General features: G+C 35.5%; 1 protein-coding gene and 1 long non-coding RNA gene across 5 annotated transcripts; one reads left to right on the top strand and one right to left on the bottom strand.

The window, feature by feature from the left end:
* The first annotated feature begins 121 nt into the window (after positions 1-121).
* On the top strand, positions 122-24,364 carry LOC124174926 (eukaryotic translation initiation factor 4E transporter-like). 4 transcript variants are annotated; one of them, XM_046554582.1, is made up of 16 exons: positions 122-1,072; positions 8,693-8,790; positions 8,889-8,962; positions 9,056-9,320; positions 9,513-10,406; positions 10,585-10,933; positions 11,223-11,359; positions 11,439-11,522; positions 11,686-11,847; positions 11,986-12,207; positions 12,919-13,123; positions 13,626-13,697; positions 14,269-14,547; positions 16,083-16,250; positions 17,231-17,608; positions 20,111-24,364. In XM_046554582.1, the coding sequence occupies exons 1-16, from the start codon at positions 1,018-1,020 to the stop codon at positions 20,356-20,358; spliced, it is 3,690 nt and encodes a 1,229-aa protein (XP_046410538.1). In that variant the 5' UTR covers positions 122-1,017; the 3' UTR covers positions 20,359-24,364. The 4 variants fall into 4 exon arrangements, with proteins under 4 accessions (XP_046410538.1, XP_046410537.1, XP_046410539.1 ...); XM_046554581.1 differs by having other exon boundaries at positions 9,510-10,406; XM_046554580.1 differs by lacking the exons at positions 122-1,072; positions 13,626-13,697 and adding an exon at positions 6,027-6,381 and having other exon boundaries at positions 9,510-10,406.
* On the bottom strand, positions 23,664-26,952 carry LOC124174929. The gene is made up of 2 exons (XR_006869035.1): positions 26,321-26,952; positions 23,664-25,186 (listed from the first exon to the last, which is right to left on the bottom strand). It is a non-coding gene; the product is annotated as an uncharacterized LOC124174929 (long non-coding RNA).

The following is a 26,952-nucleotide window of genomic DNA, read 5'->3' as shown; positions in this document are numbered from 1 at the left end:
TGACCATGCCGATACTGCAGAGTGTACGCTAACCGGCAATCCAGTGGATGTCGGTACGTGCTTGCTACATTTTTTAGCACACCAACTTTCCATAGGGCTGGCCCTCTTCAGTAAAATATACTTCCCTCAACATACTACAGATGACAGGAACGTGGTAAAAAGATGTCGTAAATCAACTTAGATATTACTTGTGGACTGCGCGGACGAAAGTTAACTTATCCCTGAGGACGAAACTGTTGTTTATAAAAGAAATCGTTGCCTTATTAACGCGACTGCCGCGAAGAGTATTCGACAGTAATCAATTCGTAGGAGTTGTGCCTGATTTTCAGTCAGGCGGAAGCTCAGGATTTCCATTCATTTGTTCCGTGCCCTACGGTCCGGTCCGTGGCCCGCGTGATACAGAAGGCTGTGAGAAACAACGGTGGTGATCGCACGCCATTTTCTATTTTTGCATAGCAGTGAGTTGTATGTGTACATTTTGTGTGATAAATTGAAATAATCATTGTTAATTAATTAACGGTTAATACTAGGGATGAGACAAGTTATCGATAGTCAATCGTAATGTACGACATGACCTTTTTTCAATACGTTGTTCTTTCCATGTGTAAATTCTCGGTACGCACGTAAACATATTTTTTTTTTCCATTTCCTTTTTCTTTATTTCGAATCTGTGTTGGCTGCGACGACGATCGGATATCGTATGTGTGTATGAACTGAAAAGCGGCTGATTATCAAACTGTTATTTACGAAGAAAAAATAAAGTAACTCGAGTGAAACTCAACTCGCGAGAACCAGTCTGTGATATTAAACAGTACTAAGATATATTAGATGTAATATTAGTTGACAGTAACGCGTAACACTTAAATATTTAAGTTATTAAAATACGAGATAAAAAATAAACGGACATAAGAAAAAAAAAAACAGAAAAAGAAAAAAAAAACAGCGGAGGTAAAAAACAAACTAAGTTTAGTGTGAAACCTAAAGAGACTGAAAAGCATAGTACGCTGAACTCGAAGAATGTCTACCGAATCTGTGTCAAGTGATAGGCAGCAGCCAGACGCGAAAACCGAAGGTATGTAACTAAATACAATTGAATTGTTTATCGAAGCTGCAACCTTTTCGCCACCGTTTTCTGACATTTACCGCATTTTTGCTACTGCGGTGTATCCTGCCAAATTTATCATATATACGTGTAATATATGTATACATACGTACGTACACGGATCCTTAGGCGAGAAGATGTGGATCAGGATACCGCATTGAATTTCCCTCACCGCGATTTCGGACCGTTGCATCCCTTAATTATCTTGTGCAGCGTCGTCTTTGTGTTTTCAACGTTATCGCTAACTTTTAAAAACACGAACGAGCTCACTAGCCTCTTGATTATCACACGTAATCTCCGACCATTTTCTTATTTTACAATGAAACAGCGAACAGTAGTGATGCTTCTATAGTCAAAATTGTGCTATTTACTGTATTTTGTTATATCGTTGACGGTACCTTTTATTGCACACTAAATATCCTCGACGCGGAAATTTGGATAATGTGTGAACTGACTTGCAAACTGTAAACCACAAGGGGAAATAACAATGCCACATGTACACATATGTTATCTAGATAACGTTTCTGAAATCTGCTGCATAAATTGAAGCATGTGCTTTTATCGGTATTTACTGAGATTGAAACTTTTAAGGTTAATGCGCCGATGCATTTTTGGAAAACATTGTTATTTCACCACTTTGGGATTATCAGAAATTGATCGTATGATAAATAAAAGTGTACTAACGTTTTACAAATTCAATTCCTTCAAAATTGTGAAGTTGCAAAATAGGGTGTTACTTTCAGAGCGTCGTTACGTTGACATCACTAACCTCGTCGACCTCGTGGGATGCAAATGATTTGTTGTTTGTTTGTTTTGGAGCTTGATGAAGTGTCACCATTGCGTTAGGTTCAATATAATCTATCACTGTATTAACCAGAGGTCTAGAATTATACGTTTCGAAAGTTATTCTTTATTCTATTGTATTCGAATACCTCCCACTTCATTGACGGTCTTTGTCGTGCCGTATTCAATATTGTACAAAGCAATGTATCTGAAGTCTCGGTAGATCAAGTCTGATCAAAAAGAGTTCCAATAATGAAAGAATAGATTAATGCAATATTTACCCATAATTTCATTAAGGGGACTAAAGCTGCACATTTTTCAAGAATTAATTAAGAGCAAGCGAATGCCAGTAAAGAAATTTCTTTTTACATAATGTTTATCAATGGTTTGAATAATATTAAAAAAAGTATTTTCAATCACATAAAGTTAATAATATTGATGGGATGTGGGCTCATAAGTTAGGTCATTGTTTTTACATATGCTTCGTTTTGAAACGATATCTTAAGTTCTACTGGACCATTTTCAATCAAGTTTCACTGGAATGCTCCTAGGACGTATAGTTTTTGGACCATGCTCGGAAAAAAAAAGAAAGTAAAATGAATGAAATTCGACCATTTTCGTAAAAACATGGATTTTTCGCTAGAATTTGAAGCTTTATTAATCAATAATTATGAAACTAAAGTTTTATCGTCTGAACTGGAAATCAAAATGACACACGTAATGAAGATGCTGTACAAATTTCAAGTCGATCAGAAACTCCATTTCCGAGAAATCATACAATGATATTCAAAAAAATAAAATGGGAGACAAACTCTCTCAAAGATTTGGATGCTTTTTCGAAACGATTACCCGTGCTTATGACGATTAAAAGTTCCCTGCACTGTGATACAAAGTTTCTAGTGCAGCATCCTCCTTGATCTGCTGTTACTCTATGATTTTGTTTTATCTAATTCGGCCTTTTGATCATTTTTGCATATCAACGCAGCTGGCGTGGCACCCAGATTCCAAAAAATTCAAGTTTGCGGACCGCGCAATGTTTCACGTTTCTGTCTGTCAAATCCGTAATTTTTCGAATTCTTCAAAAATTCAAACGCCACTTTTCAAAGAACAAAAAACAACGATTTTTTGATGCTTTAACCCCCTTCAATATTCCATGCTCTGGAATAGCTACTCAGCTTTAATTCGTTCCTCGGAAATTTGTCCTTGAATTGCAGCCCTGGTCATAAATTTTGTTTTCCGTCAAACCTTCATACATATGAAAAGTTGAAGAACGGATCAGAAAAGTTTTGCCGAATCCCACGGGTTGGATGCCTGTGTAGCAAAATTAGGGATCTGTTATTTTACAATTCTTAGTACAAAGATAGAAAATTCTTAATCAATACTTTTCAAACAATACCCTATTAAAATACTATCCAGAGTTGTGTCTTTTGAAGATAGCATTTCAACGCAGATTTTATATCAATGAGGATCGGTGGTTCGAATATTGTCCAACCACTAGAGAGGATATACATGTAAGCAGTAGTTTTAAACTTTAACTATCAGACTAAACGTTTACGGACTAATTGCGAACGAATTTACACTGTCGCTATTTTGAAAAGTAATGTTATCATGCTGCGTCACGCAAACCCTGCTATTACTTCAAGCAGGGTATTGTTGCAGAATGACTTTAAACAAAAACTTTGCGATTGACATTTCAAGACTACTATGGCGAAATATTTAATATCCATAATTTTTTTTATTTCTTAGTTTGCGACCACAAACACTGATTTCATGTCCTGAGATGCTCCTGAATTTTCGATCGGTCGAGCTTGGTCGAAAATTCTAATAATGATATCTTAACGGCTAAATCAAACTGGTTTAGCTGATGTCCAAAAGTACTATAAACGATGAAGTAGAGGTTGCTAAATATTCCACTAATAAATATTCGTTCATTATCAGACTTAGGCCTTCAATTAAGCCTGACTGATGGAAATTTTAGATGCATATCTCAAAAAATAGACACTAAAAAATACAGAATCAAAATTGATGCTGCTGGCTTGCTAAAGCTGTGCATACATGATTTACTTCTTTGACATTTCTTTTCTTGCATCGTCAACTCATGAATAACTTTAAATATTTTCGAGGTGTTAATAATGTATAACTATAATTATTTTGAAGGTGTTAATAATGTACTGTTCAAAAGTGTATCCCAATCAAGTTGCATGTATCGTTCTCAGCTCACATTTGTTTCCACTCAATGAAACAGAAAATAATTATCGTTTTGTTACAGTGGGTATGAAGATTTTTCAAATACGTTGAATGTCCGTAAAAGCTTCACCGATTTTCTGTTATTCTCTACTTACATGTCGACATGTCAACGCTATGGATGCAAATTTTTGAGATATTGTACGTTCTCTCGGTGTGTGTGAGTGGTTAAAACGATATATTCTTATTTTTGGACCGTAAAAAAGTTCAGTTGCTGAAAAAGAAGTTTCTGCAACGACTATATTCTCTATTGATGTAAGCAAAGCTTTGCACTCGCTTGTCCTCCGCTATATGAATTTCGCAATTTTTTTTTCTTGTGTCAAGGTTTAAGGAAGTTAGTTGGTAAAAAACTTGATGCATTTTATTAATCTTATTATAAGACGGTACATACATTAAAAATTTATGAAATCGTCTTTTTCAAAATACCAAAATAGATACTGGAATTATGAAAAAAAGTTTAAATATCTATGAAAAGTATGAGGTTGAAATTAGTAACATTGTAATGAAACATTGGATTGTCCGAAACGTTAATTCATTACAATAACGTTACTAACTTCAAGATGATAAAAAAGGGTGTCAGTGAATTTGTAGAAAATTTAATAGTCCTTTAAATAAAATGAGCCATCATCGAGTGAAATCGAATGAATCCAGTAGATTCGTAACAATTTTGAAGCAATTTGAAACGAAGCATCGATATCTAAGCTCTTGCTTGCAGTTCCAGTATTTTCTATGTTTTCATTCTCAAAGCGATCTTCCCAGCTTAAGAATATATTAATTTGATCGATACTACATATACGACTACCTCCTAATAAAATTTATAAAAAGTACATGATTTTGACCAACCAACTTTCTTACTTAGGCTGGGTACAATAAGTCGGAAAAGTCGGAGATTCTTTCGTTATCCCGGCGAAAAAGCGAAAAACATTTTCTTTCCAAAATTATTCCTTTATCCGCGAACTAAATTCAACCTGGTGATCGCATAAAATATTTGCACACTTCCTAAAACCCGCCCCGAAGTTTTTACGTCCAATAATCTTTTTTTTTTTTTTTTAATTTTTTTTTTTATTCAGCGAAGTTCAAATTAGTAACGTAATAATCGTAATAAAACACAAAAACAATCTCTATTTTGCAACAGGACAAGGAGTTTGAGAGAAGTTTGCTTTACTACGATTTACTGAATTTTTTAATATTTACATAAAGTTACGAAATAACGATTTTTGACGAAACACGCTTCGCTACATTAACGTTAGAAACTTTAATCTCACATCCTGCTAACGATTGCTCATTCTATGCGGCGCATCCTCTACACTCTGTACTCAATTTCAAGGCTGAAAAAATTATTTTTTGCTCAGAGGGCTGAGTGTACAAGAGAACCAAACCTGTATCTGAATTATACCGTTCTAAGTCAACAATTACAATATACTCAAGGGCGAATTATGCGCTCTACATGCCTGCAGTTCGAATTGATTTTTGCGCGTCGTTTTTCCAACTGTAGTACATCGCAAGGAATAATTGAATGTACAAGGCAAACTGCGCAAAAATCATTCTACAAAACCGCGAGCTAATTTTTCAATCCATGAGTAACTAGTATTAGAGGCATATTCTAATTCATCGGATAGACGCCAGAAATAAAAATTGTATTTATTTTGTACTGGATTTTACGTACATTTCACGTACTGGATTACGAATCAGAAATTTAGTCAAAACGGTCTGTCTTCAAGCGTCTCGTACTTTCCGACGACTCTCGAGGATATTGTCCCCAAGTTTGAGCATCCATTTCGGCTACATTGTTCACGTGGTCAGCAAGAAGTCGGGTTTATAGCATGTGTATTGGTGTCCAAATAGTAAACATCGCGGTCGAATTCAAAGGACAACGGTTTAGCAAGTACAGCAGGCAAGAAGCAGTACATGAATTTGTCCGTGGTTGAAAATCGCCAGTTGTCTTTCGAGACGAAATCAGTCAGCGTTGAAAGAGTCGATCGCATCTTCTAATCGTTAAATCCGTATTTCACCCGTTCGATTCAGCTACTTTTGTTTACGTGTTCAAAAATATTGCTTATTCCGTTGCAAAATGAAGGTGGAAAATAACGAAATCAGCGCCGGTTCAACTTATCGATACCGGCGTCCGCGTCGTCGCCCGCTTGTTGGGCCGACGGGTTCGTGTATTCTTGATTCTCTGGTTATCCAGAATCAAGGAGTTCGATGGTCTCGTCGCAACCGTGCTTCCAATCCCGTAAAAAGAGTCACTTTTCGTGAGTATCACTTGGCTATCAGAGTTTCAAATTTTCTTTTTCATTAAGGGGGTACCCTGGTCGATTTCGACGTTGTCGTATGTATCTCCAAATATCGAAGTCCACGTATCTCAAACGCAAAACAGGGCTTCATCCTTTCAGTTGCACATTTTTCAATTCAATATTTCCGCCTGAATTTTGTGACACGGGGGTTTTTCAAGTTGCTAATTACGAATCTGAAATCAGAATTCAATCATTTCTAAATCCAATATGACGGATGTAAAATCTAATAAAAACTATAAAAATTTGATGATTCTGGTCCAAACTTGTTACTCGGGGATTTTGGTGTTATGTACACGTAACAACGATCATTTGAAGTTTTAAATAAACTGCGATAAGGCTAGGAAATGGAAATGTTGAGGTGAGACGCTGAGCATCCCACTGAGACTGAAAGGGTAAATCCTTTCCGGTTGCTCTTTTAGTTTTGTTTCACCATCATTACAGTTTTGTTGTAATTCGCTAGGGCAATTTCTCCTTATTGCTAAAGACGAATACGCCTACATTACATTCAAAATGCTTCGTGTACAGGCTTTGCGCGGACAATGTATTATGATTTATTTGCGGATACTAGTTCAGTGTCACGATCGGTGTTGTTTGATCTCAATATTGACATACAACGATACGTACATTGTACATATACCGCGAAAATATGGTGAAGCCGGCAACTCGTCGACCGAGACGAGGTGACTCCGTGTATTGCGTCAACCATGGCGGAATGGCCTTTTCTTACCGCGAAGAGAGTGAAGTTAGTTAGTAACGTAATGTAACGATTAATTTTTAGGAAAAAGCATTATTTCGCAACTGTAGGATCGTCTCAAATTGACCAATCTATTTTTAAAAAGCCAAATGTATTCTGATTATGGAAATTAAATTCCTTTAAAGTCGTTTTAAATTTTCAGAACAATAGTTTTAGTTTCAATATTTCGTTACTTAAACGCTACTAACTTCAATCTGATTCATCGCGAGAGTGTCAGGTATCCGCTTTACCGATCCGCTAACTTGCGGACAGCTTTTTAGCCTCAATTATCTCGATCTGGTTGCAATTTGGATGATTTAGAGATTCCAATTTTCAAGCCCTTGTACGTCAAATGTTTACGAGTTACGATCAATTTTACCACGGTTTCGAATTTTTTGTACTTGTTGGAAAAAAATTTGATCTCTCCGAATATAAAACACATTTGAAGGCATGAGAAATTCAGGAATTGCCAAAAACAATATATGTTTCCCGACATTTTCAGTCCTGTATATGCGAAGAGGGTAAAAATAAACTGTATTTATTTTTCCGTGTAATAAAATGGACGTTTTGTAGTATATCCTGGAATTTTTAGAGTAAACTGAAAATGGTATTATATTTATAATCGATATAAATGTACCAGGGACATACAAGGTGTTTAGAAAATTCGAGATCCTTGGAATATTGACATTTATTTTAACTCGGAAACCATTTTCATCTCACATTAAAAATTTTAGGATACCGTCTAAAATATCTAATTCTTCAATCAAAAGTATGAAAACAATTAATTTCCTAGACTTATTTTTGCATGAAACAACAAAGTTTTTGGATATCAGCATTCGGCACTGCATGTAAAAGGGCTCTGCTGCTTTCTTGCGATTGTAATGCATAAGTGTTGGTAACATTTAAATTAAGCGAAATTTTACTCGGTCGGTACAGACTGATTATAGCATCGTCTTAAAGGCTAAAAATTGAACGATTTTCATCAGTCAGAGCTAATATTTTGCTCTTAAAAACTGGCACATATCTTAAATCTGCCAACAGAGAGACTGAGGCAACCCATAGTTTCTGATTCTGGATGTGGGGTTATGTCTCTGAACCCCATCTTTTGCACTCTGGTTTACACTTTTCGATAGCAATACTGTCACATATATAATTGGTCTTATCATCATCGTTTATATGGCATCTATTTGACTTACAAAATGACAGCTTATTTATACATTTGTACATGTATCATGCATGCGATGGTTTAACAATAATTTCATAATCATAATAAGTACTAACATTAACTTGAAGTTCAAAAATTCCTCACTCTTATCATTTTTAAGAACCTTGCTGCGAAATAAAACTATTCAAATAACTCGTAACTAGATAATTCATTTCACATCATTTATTGTGCGATTTTCCAAACCCAGTAATATGAATTGATAATAATAAGAATTATATCTGTGTTTGTTGCTTATATATGTATAATAAACTGAATTTCATATATTTTAGTTTATTGAATTATGTTGAAAATTCAAAATATTTTTGCTGCAGGAGATGAAGCGATAATATCGATGTCTGTGGCAGGCGAAGTGACTGATACTTCTATTGTGGAAGTGGGCAGATCTCGACCTCAGTTTCAATATACTCGGGTAAGCGAAAGATGTATTACTATTAATTTTAGGTAATATTTAGATCTTTCACTAATTCAATTCATGATATAATAATCATTGTGACTTTCCATCCATAGGAGGAACTGATGGAAATGAAAACTCAACCTCTATCCAAGCGTAGGCCAGATTGTTTGGATTCCGCTTACAATAAGTGCGTTTATATTTGTGTATATTTTATTTATTGAAGTTCCATAATTATTTGGTATATTTGATATATCTAAATTACAATTGTTTTTCCATCCAGTTCACGAGGCGTTTGGGACCCTGAGCGTTGGCATCTTGATAGAAAGCGAAGTGAAACTCCTCCTGACGATGACAGAAATGGACGCGGGGATCAAGTGATTGAAAATCATAGTAAACGTCGCAGCGGTGATTTTCGGGAACGAATCCGTAAGGAGTCGGATGGTATAGTGCTGAGTCCTCAACGCCGAAATTTTAACTCTGGATGCTTTGTCAATGTAAGCCAGCTGCCAACTCGGCGTCCAGAGAGCCCGATTAGCAAGCCAGAGGCGAGTAACTGGGAATTGTGGTTCAAAATAATATTCAGGGTGTATATCACATAAAAAATCTGGAATTAACCCATTATGTTTTTTCCTTTTGATGGTTCTGTATGCACCTTGAATATTAAACTTGAAAGACATTCGATGCGAAATATACTTTATAAATACATAGATAAATGAATATCTTTATGTATACAGCAGGTTGGGCATCGGGAACAAGTGCGTCGTATAGGTTCTGGTCGCATACTGACGCGAGACGTCTGGGACTTCAGACCTGATACAGAGAAACTTGAGCCTGATCGCCCGGAATTTAGCTTCAGATCTGGAGCAACAGGTGGAGCACCACTTCGAGACAGAGATGTTAGGGACGCTCGCGATGTGGGAAGGGATCGTGAAGGACTTAGAGACAGAGACCGAGATCGTGATAATATCAGGGAACGGGATGAAAGATTTGAAAGGCGTTCATTTACCAGAGACTTTGGTGATCGTGACCGAGATCGTGAACGTGACCGGATGGACAGAAGTGATCGACACGATCGCAGTCACCAGATGGATCGCGACAAGGATCGTGGTCGTGACAGAAGGTTTGGAAATGACCGAAGGCGAACTTACAGTGACAATAGAGAAATCGACGAACCAGAGTGGTTTAGTTCAGGGCCGACGTCTCAGCACGACACCATCGAACTTCGTGGTTTTGAAGATATCCCTGAAGATAGAGCGCTCAACAATAACAATATGAAAGGTAAAAAGCAGTCACCTGCTCAGAAGAAACGGAGCAAGAAAAACTCGTTGGACAAAGATGAGAAACAAATTGATAACACATCTGGGCCCAAGGGACGCAGCACACCCACACTAACCGATCAGCCAGCCAATTTAGCTCCAGCTCCACACTCGCCGATATCTGAACAAAACGATCTCTTGTCTTCCCCCGATTCTAAAGAGAAGCCTGACGCAGGGCAGAACTCAATTGCTACATCAAAATCGGCTAACGACAGTGGAGATGCTAACATGGCACAGACTAATAACCATCCAGATTTTAATCTCGATGATTTTCTCAAGTCTGACACCTTCCCTGGGGTTCATGGTCTTTTGACTGTAAGTTTATTCATGTTTTTACTTTATGAAAGAGAAAATAGAAAACTTTGAACTGAGTGACAAAACTGCATTATTTGTAAACCGAATTTAAATCAATTATCATTGTTCTAGTCAATATTTTCCTGTTATGTATAAGTAATAAGTAACTGGAATGATGCATGCTTCGTTTTTATGTTAGAATGGCGTTGGATCGAGCAGTGGAACCGGATCACGCTTTAGCCAATGGTTCAAGAGGGAAAGTCCAGTCCAACAAATAGACAGCCGCCGAGCTTCAATACAGGATGAACTACTGAATAATTTGCTCAATGATATTACTGAACCAAACATTCAAATCCCTTCTGTCACAGAGTCCAATACCCACTTTGCTCCTATTTCACCCGCCAACACAACTAATAATACAACCTCAACGACAGGAGTTAAACTGCTTGAAATGTTGCAACGAGGTAACAAGCCGAATCAAAATGGCCAAGGTGATGCTGCCAACACTGTTGTACCGTTGATGAAAAATTCTTCTCTCAAAGATATGGGTAAGACGGAGTACCCGGTTTTCAAGACGTACCATTTCACATTTATGTCGCATATCTGCATAACACGACATGATAATCACAAAATTGTTGTTTTAACGTTACTAATCCCTTCGCACGTGAAATATCCCAATTCGAAGTTTAGAATCATTGGTTCACTTGAATGAATTGATATTATTCATTGATTATTAGATCTTTTTCATTGCAGGCCTATTACAGTAGTTCAATTCTACATTTTGAACAAATTATCTAACTTGCCTACGTATACTAATTGTACATCTGTGACTGGCAGAGGTTGGCGGAAAGGTTGTGCACAGCTTGGAGGAATTAGAAGCCCGCATGAGGGGAAATACAGCTCCACTGTCAACGGTTGTTGAACCGCCTAGAGTGACTAAAAGCGACGAAGATCTCTCTGCTTTCAAAAAATTGGTAAATATACATTTGTTTATTTACAATTATAAATGTTGTAAAGTGTATACCTATATTAACAATTATCTGTTACGTTCAGTTGGCTCAAGTCACTGGTGGACAAGCTGTTCCGGCGGCAAATGGTCCGATCTCACAAAAATCTCAACCTATCACACTAATGCAGGTGTGTAACTAAACCCTAATAAATTGTAAGTTCTGTAGTTACATTCATGTCAGGAAAATATATAATGGTATTATTCTATGCTTGTACATATACGTATATATTGCATAGAATCATTCATGGGGAATATTCAAACATCGTAAAATTGTTTTTTTTAAATTCTCAGCTATTGAACAAGACGCAGCAGCACGTCGCTCAACAACAACAACAACTTGCCGAACAAATGCACCCACCGAATTTCAATCATGCTGGACCTCTTGGCCCAACACAGCATCCCCACCAAGCCCAAATGCAGCATGAGAATTTGCTCAAGGTATTGCAGATCCAGGTTAGTACACTTTGACTTTTTATGACGGATGAACTTTTGTTTTTTTAGTCTTCATCTCATACGATGGTGGAAAAGCAAATTTAATAGTTCGCAAATTGCAGTATATTTAAACGTGTCGAAATTTATAATTTGTTTCAGCAACAACAAAAACAGAGACAGCAACAGCAGAGCGATATGTTGTCCATGATGATGGGAGGTCAGCGTATGCTTGGCATGAGTCCATTGCCTCCAGACATGCAAATGATGGTTAATAATGCGCCGTCCAGCAGGGAACTCTTACAACGACCAGAGGCTCAGGCAATCATACAAGGCCTGCAGCAGGGTGAAATCACTCAGCAACATCTGGTTCAACAACTGCAGGTAATTGTTTCAAGTTCCTTCCGAAAGGTAGTTATTTAAAGGTAAGGTGACATATACAAGTAGATGATTGAAAAATTTGGCTAATTACTGGAATTTATGTCTCAACGCCCAATTATTCAATTCGATTAATATTTGTTTCATTTAAAAGTATGTAGATTGAGCTTCGTTTACATATTCTTTGTATTAGAATCAGTTGATAGGAAGTATTGTTACGGACAATAATGTCATCAATTTCATTCAGTGACATGTTTTGCAGTACCCATGATATCTCGAGAACGGATCAACCGATTTACTTCAAATTTGAACACACTATTCTCTGATATTTTATCCTTTTTGTCATGGTTCCATTCTTTTTTATCAACATAACGAACAATAGGTGGTCGCCCTTCTGTCGAAATCGTATCGAACGTTGGTAAAGAGGATAAACTAGCTAAGAATAGTATTTCCAAGTTTGAAGTAAATCGGTCAAGTTGTTTTAGAATTATTGTACGTAAACAAAAAACTTCACTGAACAAAATAGTTGACATAATTATCAATGACAATTGATCCAGTTTCTCAGTCGACTAATCTTAAATGAGCCCTTACGACAGACATTTGCGCACTTGAGGATTTCTGAAAGTTATATAACTGTAAAGCTCGGGCTCGTCATTAGGAGGCAACTAATTTTTAAATATTTTCTTTCCAATCGCTAACACTTTTTTTAATTTAAAGAATCCTGCAATGCAGCATCGTCATCGAGAAGTCTTGGTTAACATACTAAAGATGTACAGTGGCGCTACACCCCGAACTGTTAGTCCTCATCCAAGCGCACCTACGCCTCAAGATCACATATTACAGCAGATGCTCTATCAGCAACAACAGCAGCAGCAACAACAACAACAGCAACAGAAAAGAATTCCGTCACCACTGAATAATGGTGAGTTTTATACGTTATTAAACTTATATTAATAAACTTCCACAATAATGCGCCATGTTGCTTCTTTCCTCGGTTCTTCGACAAATTATTTAGTCGAAATTGTCCTTTATTGCATTAAATAATTTACGGATGCGCTGCCTAGCGAGAGTAATTCGTACGATTATAACTGACTTGGTGTCGTATTTGTGAAAAAAGGGTAACCTCATGATTCGTAAGTGAAGGAAATATTGCAACTATGTGAATATTACTACAGGAAAATTCGAGGTATTTTGCAATTGGCGATGCGTTGTTCAGTGATTGTTTTTGTAAAGAGAAAACTTGGAATCTTAGATCTAGCGATACCTGTGTAAGTAACATAGCAACAATTATGAATACAGAAAAATATGCAATTTCGAAGTACATGGGTAATAGGCAAGTTTTGACAAAACTCAGGCCGGCATTTAACTTTTTGAAATCTTTAAAACAGTTCCATTTTGCATACTATGTATTATTGGGAATGCAGCTTACTGTCCACCACCAATAATATCACCAAACTTGGCTGTGAGCCCTAATACATTGACAGTGCAACATCCAGGTAAAGCGTGTCTCGGATTTTTGTAAATAATTGTGTCAGTGGGCATTCCTAAGATCTTTACAAAATAAGTTACTTTCACTATTATTGCGAAAAAGTTTGTATCATTTTAATTTCCGCTCACTGCAACTCTGATATTTAACTGTCTTTTGACTTGACATTTCAGAAATACATTTTTTGAACCCACTGAGATCCCACAAACCTCTAACAACCATACTTTAGACAACAGCTTAATTACTGCATGGAATATAAGTCTACCATTTAGTGCATCATTTTATCGTAATAGACATTTTTACCGTTAGCAGCTATAGGTAGTCATGAGAAAAAACAGTTTTGATATCCTACCACTGTTCCAAGTTTAAAATAAATTTAATGTTATCAGTATATTGAGACTTTTCTACACACATTTATGTTGCTTAATGCCATCTTAAGAATCTCCTTATTTTAAAGAATATTCTCTGTCATTTACTATTATTGCTATTGCTATTATACAGTGCCCATCTTGTCTGTTTATTTGCGCAAATTGTTCTACACATGAAGTTTGTTTGACTAACACTTATTATCATGCGAACAGTGATACCACACCGAGTACCGTCTCCGCGCGAGCTTGTGATGCATACACAATCTATAATACAAAATGCATTGATCAAGAAGAAGCTGGAGGAACAGAGAGAAAATTTCCGTAAACGACAAGAACAACAACAACAGCAGCAGCAGCAGCAGCAGCAGCAACAATCACAGAGAACTATCAGCCCTATCAATTCACCTGCAAAGCAACAGCTCAGTCCAACTCCTCTGGCCTTCACACCCACCTCCGTCCTTCGCAAGATGACCGCCGAGAAGGAACCCGAGGGTGCGAATGAGTCTGATAATATACAACCTATCCTATCTCAATCTTCTTCTGCTTCTGCTTTTACTTTCGCTTCCGCTTGTGCTACTGTTTCTAAAAAACATGCTAACCGTACTTATCCCAAAACCTTATCACCATCCAATACTTGTACATCCAATCAGAGAGACTTGACTGCCAATCTTGGTATTGAGCAATCTAGCAGTGCTGCGCACTCTAAAGTCGGTAACTCAACTAATGATGATAGTTCAAAAGTGCCAAGTGAGCCAAACCACAAACCTAAACATGCTAGTACAACGTGTCATAACCATGAAACAAAAGATACGAATAATAATGGCAACTTGGTGAATACTAGCGAGAAAAAGGATGCTTTGAACAAAAACAGTTCAGACAATGACAAGCCAAATGTATTGGTTTCATTACCTGCGACTCACGACAAGAATAATAATAATAATAGTCCTATTATCATGAATATTAAAGTCAAGCAGAATATTCAGACTTCCCTGAAAGTAAATAGATTTCCAGGAACTGTCAAGTCTGTAGCAACTGTGCAAACCCCTACTAAACGTACTGCCACTTTGGAAAACAAAAACGATATTGCTTTACAGAACAGTGACAATGAAGTCACCAAAGTCAGCATGACGTTGGAGCTTTAAAAGGAAGTTTAATTGGAAATAGGAATTTTTATTTTTATTTTTACTTTTTTTTTTCTCTTTCTAGATATGAATCATTTAAATCGGAACAAGACTTGGCGGTTTGGTTTTCTCAATATACTAGTTACCGATTGTTTAAGCTAAATATAATTTTGTTTTATTTTTCTTACTAAGGGTACTCGCACGAGTTTGCCTTTATTTTTTTTCACCGCATATCGTTCTTTTTCCTCTTATTTTTGGAAGCGATATATTTCAAGTACTTGTTACTCTTGCGATTTTAGTAGTCAGTCTAATTTTTTTTTGTTCGATACCAAACGTACGTCTGAAACCAAAAGCCAAATGATTTCCCTGAAAACTTTTATGCAAGTATCTACCTGATTAAGTATTTTGGAAAGATTTTAATAATAAATACATATTATAAGTATGTTTCTGCTAAATTTATCCCTTTATTTCCTCTTTAACATGGACTTTTAATCAAAGACACGTGTTTTGTTTTCTTCCACTTAAAATTCTCAAAATTTAGTCAACAGTTCGATACTTATTAGACCATATATTGTGGAATGATTTTTATCAAAGCTTGAAAACTGAGAATTCAATTTATGCAAATTACTTGTACATTCGTAGTTTTATTGCATATGGTTCATTTTTCGTATTGCTTTGCAGATTGTTCAAAAAGAAAAAACGATAACGTCACGTCCTCGGATAATATGTGGCATGATATTGCGTTACTTTCTACCTCTCCTCTGTATGTTAGATATTGTACAGTTCTGCTTTTCCCTGCTCTTCTGCCTTTTTGCTTCTTTGCTTCGCTATTGAGCTTCTTCAAATCTTCCGTCTCACTTGTAAGATAATCTCTGGAAGTATAAGCCGGTGTGTATGTGGGCGTAGGCAACAGTGATCCAACGAAAATGGGCGGCCAGGCTCAAGTCTCCCATATGCAACAAGTGCAGTCCGCAGTACAGCTGATTGCACAAGGCGTCATTTCACGACATAGTACACTGCGGCCACAGCCAGTACAGCCAACGTGGTCCGCTCCCACAGTCAAACAGCACCCCGGTATGTTTAGTTACTTCTGTTGACACAAAACTTGGCAGACATTGCCATTTTTTGTTTTTTCTTCGTCAATCTTCAAAACCAAATTCAGAAACAAAGAGAATCTTTGATAAAGTCAATAAATCGAAGAGCATTGCGACTTTTCTTCATCGGTGGTTAGCCTAAATTTCCCAAGTCACTTAACAAAGCCAGGATAATATAAAATTGAGATTTATCGCGCAGAATAGAATCTTCCTAAATTCACTTCCTCATTTATTCATATACAATATGATGTAAATACTCAGGTAAGATATGTAATTTAATCGAAAACTTACAATTCCCTTTAATTCAGTCCTAGCCAAATATAGTCTGAATACGATAAAGTGCAGCTAAACTACGACATATCTAAAAAATTTACATCGTCAAGTGTGCACGAAAAGATTTTTTGAATCTGGGTAACTCTTTCTGCCGACTACTCCAACCTCTTTTAAGAATCTTCTAACAATATAACTATTTGGTACATGGTATTGATTATAACTCGTAACTTGTTATTTTTTTTTAATTGTGAAACATCAACAATTCTAATAATTAATAATAATGCTTTAATTTAATGTAAAATTATTTGTGAAAGTCATGTTTATTGGGAAAGGTCTACATTAAATTTCACCATAAACGATACCATATATATGGAGACAAATAACTATTTATGTATCTACTATTTTCTTTTATTGTGCATTAATTTACAGTTTTCGAGGATCCAGGATTCAATTACAACATTATCGACTCGATATTCTGAATACTGTACAAATGCTAAATTGTGCTAGCTTTTCTTGTAATAGTCCATCGGCTTTGAATCTAAAATTTCGCCAAAAATAACTACGTTTGTAGCATGTATGTACTAAAACCCTGCAAAGTCATGAAACAAAGCAGCTACCATCTATCTTCTAACAGTGAGGGTTCATTTCATATTTTAGGGTATGAAGAAATTTTATACTTTGTTATAGGTCGGCCTATAGTGAAAGGTGGTGGTGGTGGAAATCAATTTCAGTACAGTGGTAACGCGGATTACCAACAGCAGCAGCAACAACAACAACAACAAAGACAGCAACAACAGCAACAACAAAGAGCTGCAGTCGGAGCGTATGGGAATTTGGCCCGTTCAAAACACACAATGGCATCACCGTTGTCCCATGTACCCAACCCTGCGCAGTTCAATCTCCCACCCAACTCCATAATTGGCCAACGATCGAATTCTGTTAATAATCAACTTAAGCAATCGCAACAAGTCCAGTCTCATCTATCCAGTATACAGCAACAGCGAACAGTGAATCCTCAGCTGCAGCAACTCGTTATGAATCAAAACTACAACTCTGCTCGTACTGGTAAGTGACAGTTTAAATTCATCCCAATATACTCTTAGTTATTAGTATTTATTGCATCTATTGATCGATTACCCTTAAATGGGACCCTCATGTTTCGGGACATACATGTATAATATCTTGGTTCGAATTTGATAGATAAAAAAATTGGTTTGATAACCCAATTGCACCAAAAACTTGTCATAGAACCTTAATTGGAAATAGAGTTGTGTGAAATCCGTTTGATATTCCTATTTTTTATATATCTTAATATTTTTTAACATTTGAAAAACATTGATAGGTACAACTGAGCTGTGGACTGTGCCATTTATTTGACTTCATCTTTTGACCTCCTACCCATGCCTTATCCTTCACATATACTATAGAAAACTCAGTATCGTGTCAGCTATGAATTTGTCTTCAAATACCAGCTATAGAAATTTTTTGTATCTAGCCCACAACTGGTAACTTAACATTGGGTTGTGATTCCATCTCTTGTTATGTGATCGTCATCATCGCTAACTAGTTATTCAGCTTCATTTCCTACTAATCAGACTCACATCAATCATAGGTAAATGAAGTAGAAGTCAACAGAAGATTCCCAGCGGGAAATAAATACGCGCTCTTCGGAGTTTGGCGCGCACAGCAGTTCTCACACGCTAGAGAGATTTCGGGTCGTACAGTGGTTCAATTACGTCGCAATAGGTTTTTGAAGGGTGAGCAAACTATGAAACTCTATGTTTTTTTATCATTCTCATAAAAGTGATTTAAATTGGGTGACAATTAATTGCTTAAAGAATCAAGAGCAGGCGCTTCTAAGCGGGAATGGTACTATTTCTACTAAAACTTTTTTCCTGACGGCAAGCAAACGACGAAACTTTATATGTTACGTTATATTATCACTGTTCACGTTTCCGGCACAATTAATTGTTTGAACACTCGTTATCGGGTTATCGTATAAAAAAACTTTACTATTTTACCGTAATTCGAATATAACTTTTTTCTGAGGGTGAGCAAACTACGAAACCTCATATTTCTCCATATACTATTGAAATGAACTTCATTGAGAAGAAATTATCAGTTTAAATAATCGTCATAGGGTACTTTACTAGTGAGCACAAATCTTCTACTAGACCTTAATTCGACTGGAGCTTTTTTTTTTTGAGGATCACCAGTAAAGTACCCGACAATGTTTCTTTGAACAAACAATTCCTTCTCAATCAATTTCATTTTGATAATATATGAAGAAATATGAAGTATTGTCGTGTGCTCACCCTCAGAAAAAAAGTTAGTCGAGTTATAGTAAGATAGTAAAGTACCTGATAACGATTGTTTAAACGATTAATTGTGCCTGGAATCGTTCACAGTGAAAATATAACGTAAAATATCAAATTTCGTCGTTTGCTCGCCGTGAGGAAGAAAGTTACAGCAGAAATAGTTCCATCCGCGCTCTGAAGTAACATGCCCAACCTCGATCCTTTAAGTAATTAATTGTTACCTAATTTAGGTAATTTTCATGAGAATAATGGGGTACATGAAGTTTTATCGTTTGCTCACCCTTCAAAAACTTATTTCAATGTAATATAACCACCGTACGATCTGAAAGTTCCCTAGCGCGTCAGAACCACGGTGTGCGCCAAACTCAGAAAAGAACGGGCTTATTTCTTGCTGGTAATCTTCTACTAACTTCTGCTTCATGATAGGTAAGTTATGATTTTAACTTCTACTAAAGTTGAGATAATCAGAATTCAACTTACAAAGTTCAGCTGTACAGATGTGCATGTATTGCCTGCTGCCTATAAATACAGAGGCTGTATAATAACGCTAAGCAAACATGTTTGTTGAGTGGCCTGAAATATGCTCAGAACACTTTAAAAAAAATGTAGCATGTATATGTTGTCAGCTCTCAAATACATACACCAAAAATAGCAGTAAACCATTGTATGCATTCCCTCTCAAGTTTTGAGAGAATCTAGAATGCAAATATGCATTGTACTGACCATATGAATATTAATATAGAAACATATATTTCATTGCAAATTTGTTATCAAATATTAGCTTAATACATAATTTGTACAAATATTCAGGCAGCACCGCAATCCTGAATCAAATCACACACAACGGTATTCAGAAATTGGACTAGATGCACGTGAACTTGTCTCATATTCCTCAATCCCCAGAAAAATCAACGTTTCCAATGGACCCAAATAAGTAATCCTTTTCTCCTCATTTTATATATGTATACCATATAAGACTCCGAGCAGGTTATTGGATAACAATTCATTATTCCAGATCTCGTTTTCCGTAATCGCAGTAACTGTATGCAGTAACAGTAAATCCAATTTTTTGCAGATTGGCTTAGAGTTGTGTCAAAGTATAAGCACATTGCAATGCTTTTTTGTAATACTTAAACGTAAACACTGTAAAATTAACAATAAAATTTTATCATATCTGGTATATATTTTAATTAGCAAAAATTGTTTGTAAAGTAAGCAAATAATCAGTATGCAGTTTTTCTTTTTATAGATGGACGAGCAATGCAATCGCAGCCATTGAATATTCCTGTCGGTCGTCAGCCATCCCCCAGTCTTGGATTTATGGGTAGCAATGGCGGGGATCTCTCGCCAACTTCAAACCAGTTAGCTCGATGGTTTAGCCCAGAATTACTAGCGCAAGCTCGTGCCGGAAAACTACCGGAATTGGGACAAACAAACGTCGTTTCATTAGAGGAGTTGGAGAGGCTTCAGCATGCCTCGACGACAGTTCACAATTAAATTGATATTATCACTGAGTAACAGAAGAAAAGAAAAACATCACCTGATTCTCTACCTAATCGAATTATGTCCACCTTACTTTTTGCTACCCAAAAAAGTAACACATGAATATTTATATTTGGATAATAGAATTGCTAGAAATGCAATTTCACGACTACATGGGAAATATTTGAAGCTGGCTTCAAAGAAATTAATATAGTTGCCAATTAACCGTGTCGAAAACAAGGTCTAAGATGGTGAAAGTGTTCCAACGTGAGAGTTTAGTTAGAGTGCTGGTGTCAAAGCTTGAACGGTTATACCGAACACTAAACAGTTTTGCAAGCCTAAAATCTGAAACATTCTGCAGGACCTGCATGGTATGTGTCGGTAATTTATCAGCAGTGTTGCAAAACGAAGAAACAATGCGCCACATTAATCATTATTAATGACTCTTTGAATAAATATTATGATATTATTCGTGACGTCGGTTATTTGATTACTCATCAGTTTGTTGTGAGATAAAAAAAAATGTAAGATGAGCTACTCTTGACTGGAAAACGCTGTATTAGTTTGACTGATAGATACGCTGCGTGTATAAAATTGATCATGATACATTGTAACTTTGCATATGACACAGGTAAAAAGCATTATTCATACAATGTCATTATTGAAGTAACAAACTAATTCCCTCATAACTAAAAGGTGAAAAAAAGAGAGGATTTCCTATTACTGATGTAGGCAAGTAGAGAGGAGAAAAAGAACCTGAAGTAAATTCCTAAACAAATTGTTTCTTTCTTCGTAATGCGCATACGTATAGCATGGTATTTGAAATGTCACAAAGTAACTGGCATTAATAGAAATTTGTTAATACCCAATCTGAAAATTGCAAAGCCATATTCTGTATCAATTGTGGATATACATAAAGAAATTGAATAGTGTATTCGCAGATTTTTTTTCTTTTTTTTTCCCCCCTTTTTACCGTAGTATCACTGACTATTAGTGTCTATTATAATCCGACATAAAAATGGATCAATCTCCCGAGTGCACAGTTGCCACGAGTCATACCTAGGTGTATACACATGAACATTAAAATAAATTTATTATAATAATAATATATACTTTTGTAGAAATACGAGAAAACAGTATGATAAAAAACCGACTAAAGTTGAACCAGCCTGAGTTATTCTAGTAATATTATTAGCCAGTAAACGATTGCAAACACATTCCACCAGTAATGAGGACACGAACAGAACCTTTGACTTTGTAAGCTCAATACATCAGCATATGCCTCTGCTGGCGTAAGTTTAGTTTATAATTAACTCGATAATTTCTTATTTTCTAATTGCACTTTTCCTACGATGATGATAATTATGCTTAAAATCTAGCATGGAATAATGATAAAAGTATGTTGTATTTTTCTTCGTCTATTTGTGTTGGTTTTCATTTATACTATATAACTAGAGAATCATATTATAATCTACTAAACGACTACTAATGAAGCCTAATTCCCTACCTTCATTTTCGAAATCTCACACATCATTATTTATTACATTGTCGAGATTCCGTTATCCAATGAAGCTATAGTTTTTGTTTCCAATAATCGTAGTCTTCTATTTATCTGCTGTAAGGGAAAATATACGAATAATTCCATTTATTGACAAACTTATCTGAAAATAATACAAATGGCAAATTTGAATATTAGAAATGCTTTCTTTGATCATTCGATACACTTCGTGTTATCCAATTAATGTTAACCATAGAGAGAATAAACACTAGTCACTCTCGAAATTGTGTGTGTGTGTATATATATATATATATATATATATTTCTTTTTTTTTCACGAAGGAAAAAGCATAGATGTGAAATGAATCAACGATAAATGAACATAACTTACCTCATATATGAATAAGTCTTACTGGATTTTCGTAAGGACCTCCTTTTACTAGAATCAGATGTGGTAAGTGATTTACGAATCTTACTGCAAATCAAATCAATGCTCATTCTGCAGAATTTTCCAAAAACCGATTTCCAGTTTAACCATTGGATTAGAAAAACTCACGTTGAATAAAACTTGCTCTCATATGCTCTTTGTATTACTGCAAATGGTCATCAAATAAATTACGAAAAATTATTTCAGTGTTACAGTTTGTGGCATTAATATTAGGAAAATATTGATGCTTGCGTTCATTTTTTTTTTCCGGAATACCAATTTGAGAAAGTGAAATTCATTCACGCATACTTTCAAGATCCTCGTGTAACTGTCTAGCTAAAAGCTTCATCTGCAGCAACAGAAATATTGCAAAAGTATAAGGAAAGTTATCAACAATTGATAAATTTGTTATTGTTGTGTTATTCAGCTTCTGTGGATAATAGAATATCGAATCGAATCTATCATTACTCATCCAACTTCCTTCCCTTGTGCTTTTCTGCATATCAGTATTTGTTTTGTTGCTCTATGACTGAATGCTAGGTAACTATGACACAGTCTGGCATTGGCTTGTTAGTCATTACAAGAGAGAAAGCGAGACTGAGTGTTTGTACGAATGTGTTTATTTTATAAATCCACATGTTAAATTAACAAAAAGATACAAAATTACTTTGTTGGTGGTAATGGAGGAAACTATAAACAGGCATGCACCAGAATGAGCATGCGCGTACTCAAATTAGATAATAAAAAATAAAATTATACTCTACGTCGCTGTTGCATTGATGACACCATGTAAGGATATTGTGAAATTAACGTTTTGTCACCAGATTCCATGAACTTGACGAATGCAACGCTGTTGTTGTTACTAAACACTATGATATAAATTTGTTTACAATAACAACATGAAAAGCGATAATAACATGTTTAGAGTATACATAACAACAAAGCTGATATACTTCGTAAAACTTGTTATTATTGTGCAATATCGTTGCGAACGAGGGAAAATTGTGTTACGTCTATGCTCTAATAAATCAAATGCTTCTATCGCAAACATTGGTTTGATCTCAAAAATCGATAATATAACTGGCAACTTATTGATGGCCAAAAGAATGTCTTGGGTTTACCAGCTATTGCAGTAATCATCCTATGAATTATAATATTTGGCAAAGTAGTACATATATATTAGGGTGTGGTATTTTAAATTATGATTTTTTTTTCTTAATCTCCCACCAAAAACCTATAACAGGACAAACAGAAATTGCAGTTGATATTTAGAGGCTGCTCAATGCTTTTGACTCAATTTAATTCCGCGCAAAACCATGTAACATAGAAACTGCAACAAATACTCGATAAAAATATGTTCGTTTATTCAAAAACAATGGTTTTTTTTTCTACGATAACCAGACTGAGGCATCTGAAACACATTAAGTATCGTATATATATTAATTGTCAGCACCCAGTTATGGGAGAATTTGTTAATTGTCCTATTCTAAACCTGTTTTTCATCAGAGTTCGAGAAAAAAATTTGGATTTATAACAACACACCCGAATGTACATATATTTACTTTATCTGTAACATTTACTACGGATAGAAATCTTAAAAGTAGTTTATTGTGACGTATGATGTATTAATTCACAGTTAGTTAACTATCGACGGTGTATTTAGTTTATAGATGAAAGCACAAGTAACTAAATATCAGTGGCAACATCATTGACAGTTTATGACGATGACTACCTTGTGCAATCTCAACTTCCACATGACAAATCCAATTATTGAGTCATTGTCAATTTATAACAGTTTGTTACCATGACGGGCAGAATATATGTGGAATAATAATAACAGACAAACTTTAAGAGTCAGACTTTTCTTGACTCAATCCTGTTTTCAAAAATATTAAAAGAAAACAGATTTGCTGCTACTTCTAACTCGATTAGCATTGCTGTTATCCAATTACATGAGAATTGTGGAAATTCATAGGTGGACATGAGACAGAAATAAACTCAGTGTAATGTTATTCAACCTGAACATTTCACACATCTCTTTGCCCAGAAGATGAAAAGCTGGTTATACAAAATTACCACTTTCATTACTCGATTACTGAGAAATTTCAATACAACGTTATAGAATTATTTAACTGTGGGAAAAATATCAGAATATTGATTTTGTCCGGATATATATAAACTCAGTTTGAGAATCCATCTCGGGTGCTTGTGCACTGAGAATTTGTTCCATTACTCAATAAATGTAAATAGTTGATTTTCGAGGTAAGACAAATTTATTAGTGCATGTATCAGATGACTGTTTTGTAAATAAAATTATTAAGCATAATATGTCAAATCGATAACCTTGTCACGAATAAATATGCGAAAAATTAATGCTCCCAACTATTACATGCATTATGCATTTTTCTTATTCTCATTCTAAATACTTTAACCAAATCCCACTACGTGAGAAATGCTTCTAGACTAATCAATTTCTGTGTTTAATACGTACAAACAATGGTTCAATCAAATGTTTACCAATGGAATTGAAGTTCGTACGCTATAGTTGAAGTTGTATTAGTCAACTACTGAAAGACAGAGCTAGTCGTACAGAGTCATCTCTCTGTCGGATGATCAAAAGAATAGGGATCGGCTGCCAGACAGGGAAAGTGATTAAGCAAGCGCGCAGCTATACTTTTATATGGCCATGTTTCCCCAGCGAAGTCACCACTGATCCTTTCTTAAAAGATCGGTTGTCATTATTATATCGCATTTCTGTCACCACCTGTCCACGATGCCGGTTGGCCGGCAGTGAAGCCGTTCGGGCCCAGCTTCGCACCGTTTGCAACCGCAACAGCGAATGACCTGATTTTAATTGAAAGGTCCTCCATCGTGTTGTGTGTTTTGTACTTGAAGAAATGAGTACCTTTCATTACTTATCTGGTAACAAAGTAAGTAACCCCATATACTTATGTTCGTATTTTGCATTGTAGATGAATCTCAACTCCATAATTTTGTAGGCAGGCTAGCAGTTTACGGAAAGTTTTCGTGAAAGTACATCATGCAGACGGAGTGAGTAATTTCAAATCTATTTTTTTACACTGAAAAGGAGTATTAAGCTCTAATGAGATATAGTCTATAGATGAGTATTAATCGCAAGGAGTACGTATCACGAAGTTGATCGAATTGGAATGATATAATTTGATAATTTTCATAAATGCATAAAATTGATAATTTAATTTAAAATTGACAATGCCACGTTGAAAAATAGATCGAACTGTTGATGAAATAGAAGAGTTTGGCCGTGTGCGTCGCGAAAGAAATGCTATAACAAGTATTCCAACTTGTGGTCGTGTGGTTGGTCGAGATGTTGAGATAGTCAATTTTGTTAATAATTCAAATTCTCGTTGAAAAATTAGAATGATTGCGAAGGACAAAGGTTTCGAAGAAGGCGTAGAGAATTTACTAATACTCCAAATTTTGATATTGATGGAATGGATGAAATATCTGAGCACTACATTGGAAAGATGGATGTACCATGTATCCATTGTAATGCGAGATATTTTGCAGCGGAAAAAGTTTCCAACAAGGAAAATTCTTTCAATGACTGTTGCAGTCACGGTAATGTAATAATAGATGCATTATCTATCTTTTCAGTGAACCTTCGCGCACTTTTCGAGAGAACTCATTCGAATTCGAATGATTTTCATGAACAGATTCGATGTTATAACAGCTCATTTTCCTTTGATTCCTTGAATATTAATTCTGTTGAACTCATATTTTGTTGAATTAAAATTATTTTACATCAACAATAAATAATCTATTATATGTGCTAAAAAAATAACAGATATTCGTGTATTTAATGGAGAATTAATTGTGAAATAGTAATTTATTTTCAAGAATACATTTCACACAGATATGTTATTGATATTGAAGCAATATAGATCAGTGATGTAAAAATTAGTATGGTATAAAGGACTTTGATAAATTTTAATCACGTCACAGCTACAAAGTAGTAAGAGATGGTCAAGTGCTCAAATCCTATTTTATTCAGGACTTGCGTAAAAAAACAACCCTTGTATAGCTTGTTGCTTTAGCTGCAAAAATAATGCCGATGCGCGATTGCATGGCCGAATCCGTCCAAATCGAAAATTATTCTGTGATAAATCACATAATGTGAACCCTTCGCGGTCGCACTTATTTGTCGTCCTATAAGAAATGCATGGTTTCTGGGGACAAAGATCACTCAGCGCGACCGCGGTTATGACAGAAATTCGGATTTTTCAGTAGTGTTAATGTATTACATGCGTTAATCAATTAAAAAGAAAAACTATAAAATACAAGCGATTTATCAGTAATGGTAATAAATCATGCGTAATAATTTGTCAAATTTTATTTTTTTTACGATATTTTTAAAGTCCTTCATGTATTTGTATGTAGAGACTATCGGGAATCATTTTATGATCAGTTCTACACTAAATTTAAAGGAAATGGGACTTTTTGATGTGTCTAACAGAATGGTAAAATTATAATTCAAAATAGAAATCCATAAATCAATGCGCGTATTTTGCGTTTTGGATAATACTTCATCTCTTTATATTCGCGAATTTGAGACGCATGGTAGAAATACTAGCAACATTGTTTTTTTACTGCATGTCTGTAGGGATTATTTGTTACTTGGAAGCTGGCAAAGAGTATGGGCTAGA

The sequence above is a fragment of the Neodiprion fabricii genome, chromosome 2 (genome assembly GCF_021155785.1).
Source record: "Neodiprion fabricii isolate iyNeoFabr1 chromosome 2, iyNeoFabr1.1, whole genome shotgun sequence".
In the NCBI taxonomy this organism is placed as follows: Eukaryota; Metazoa; Arthropoda; class Insecta; order Hymenoptera; family Diprionidae; genus Neodiprion; species Neodiprion fabricii.
The sequence above is the reverse complement of the archived record's forward strand: the minus strand, read 5'-3'. Positions and strand labels throughout refer to the sequence as shown.

Coding starts and splice junctions, on each gene's coding strand:
- LOC124174926 (XM_046554580.1), top strand. CDS start 6,201: ATGAAGGTGGAAAATAACGAAATCAGCGCCGGTTCAACTTATCGATAC. Junction 9,321..9,509: donor GCCCGATTAGCAAGCCAGAG/GCGAGTAACTGG, acceptor TTATGTATACAG/CAGGTTGGGCATCGGGAACA. Junction 12,208..12,918: donor ATCTGGTTCAACAACTGCAG/GTAATTGTTTCA, acceptor TTTAATTTAAAG/AATCCTGCAATGCAGCATCG.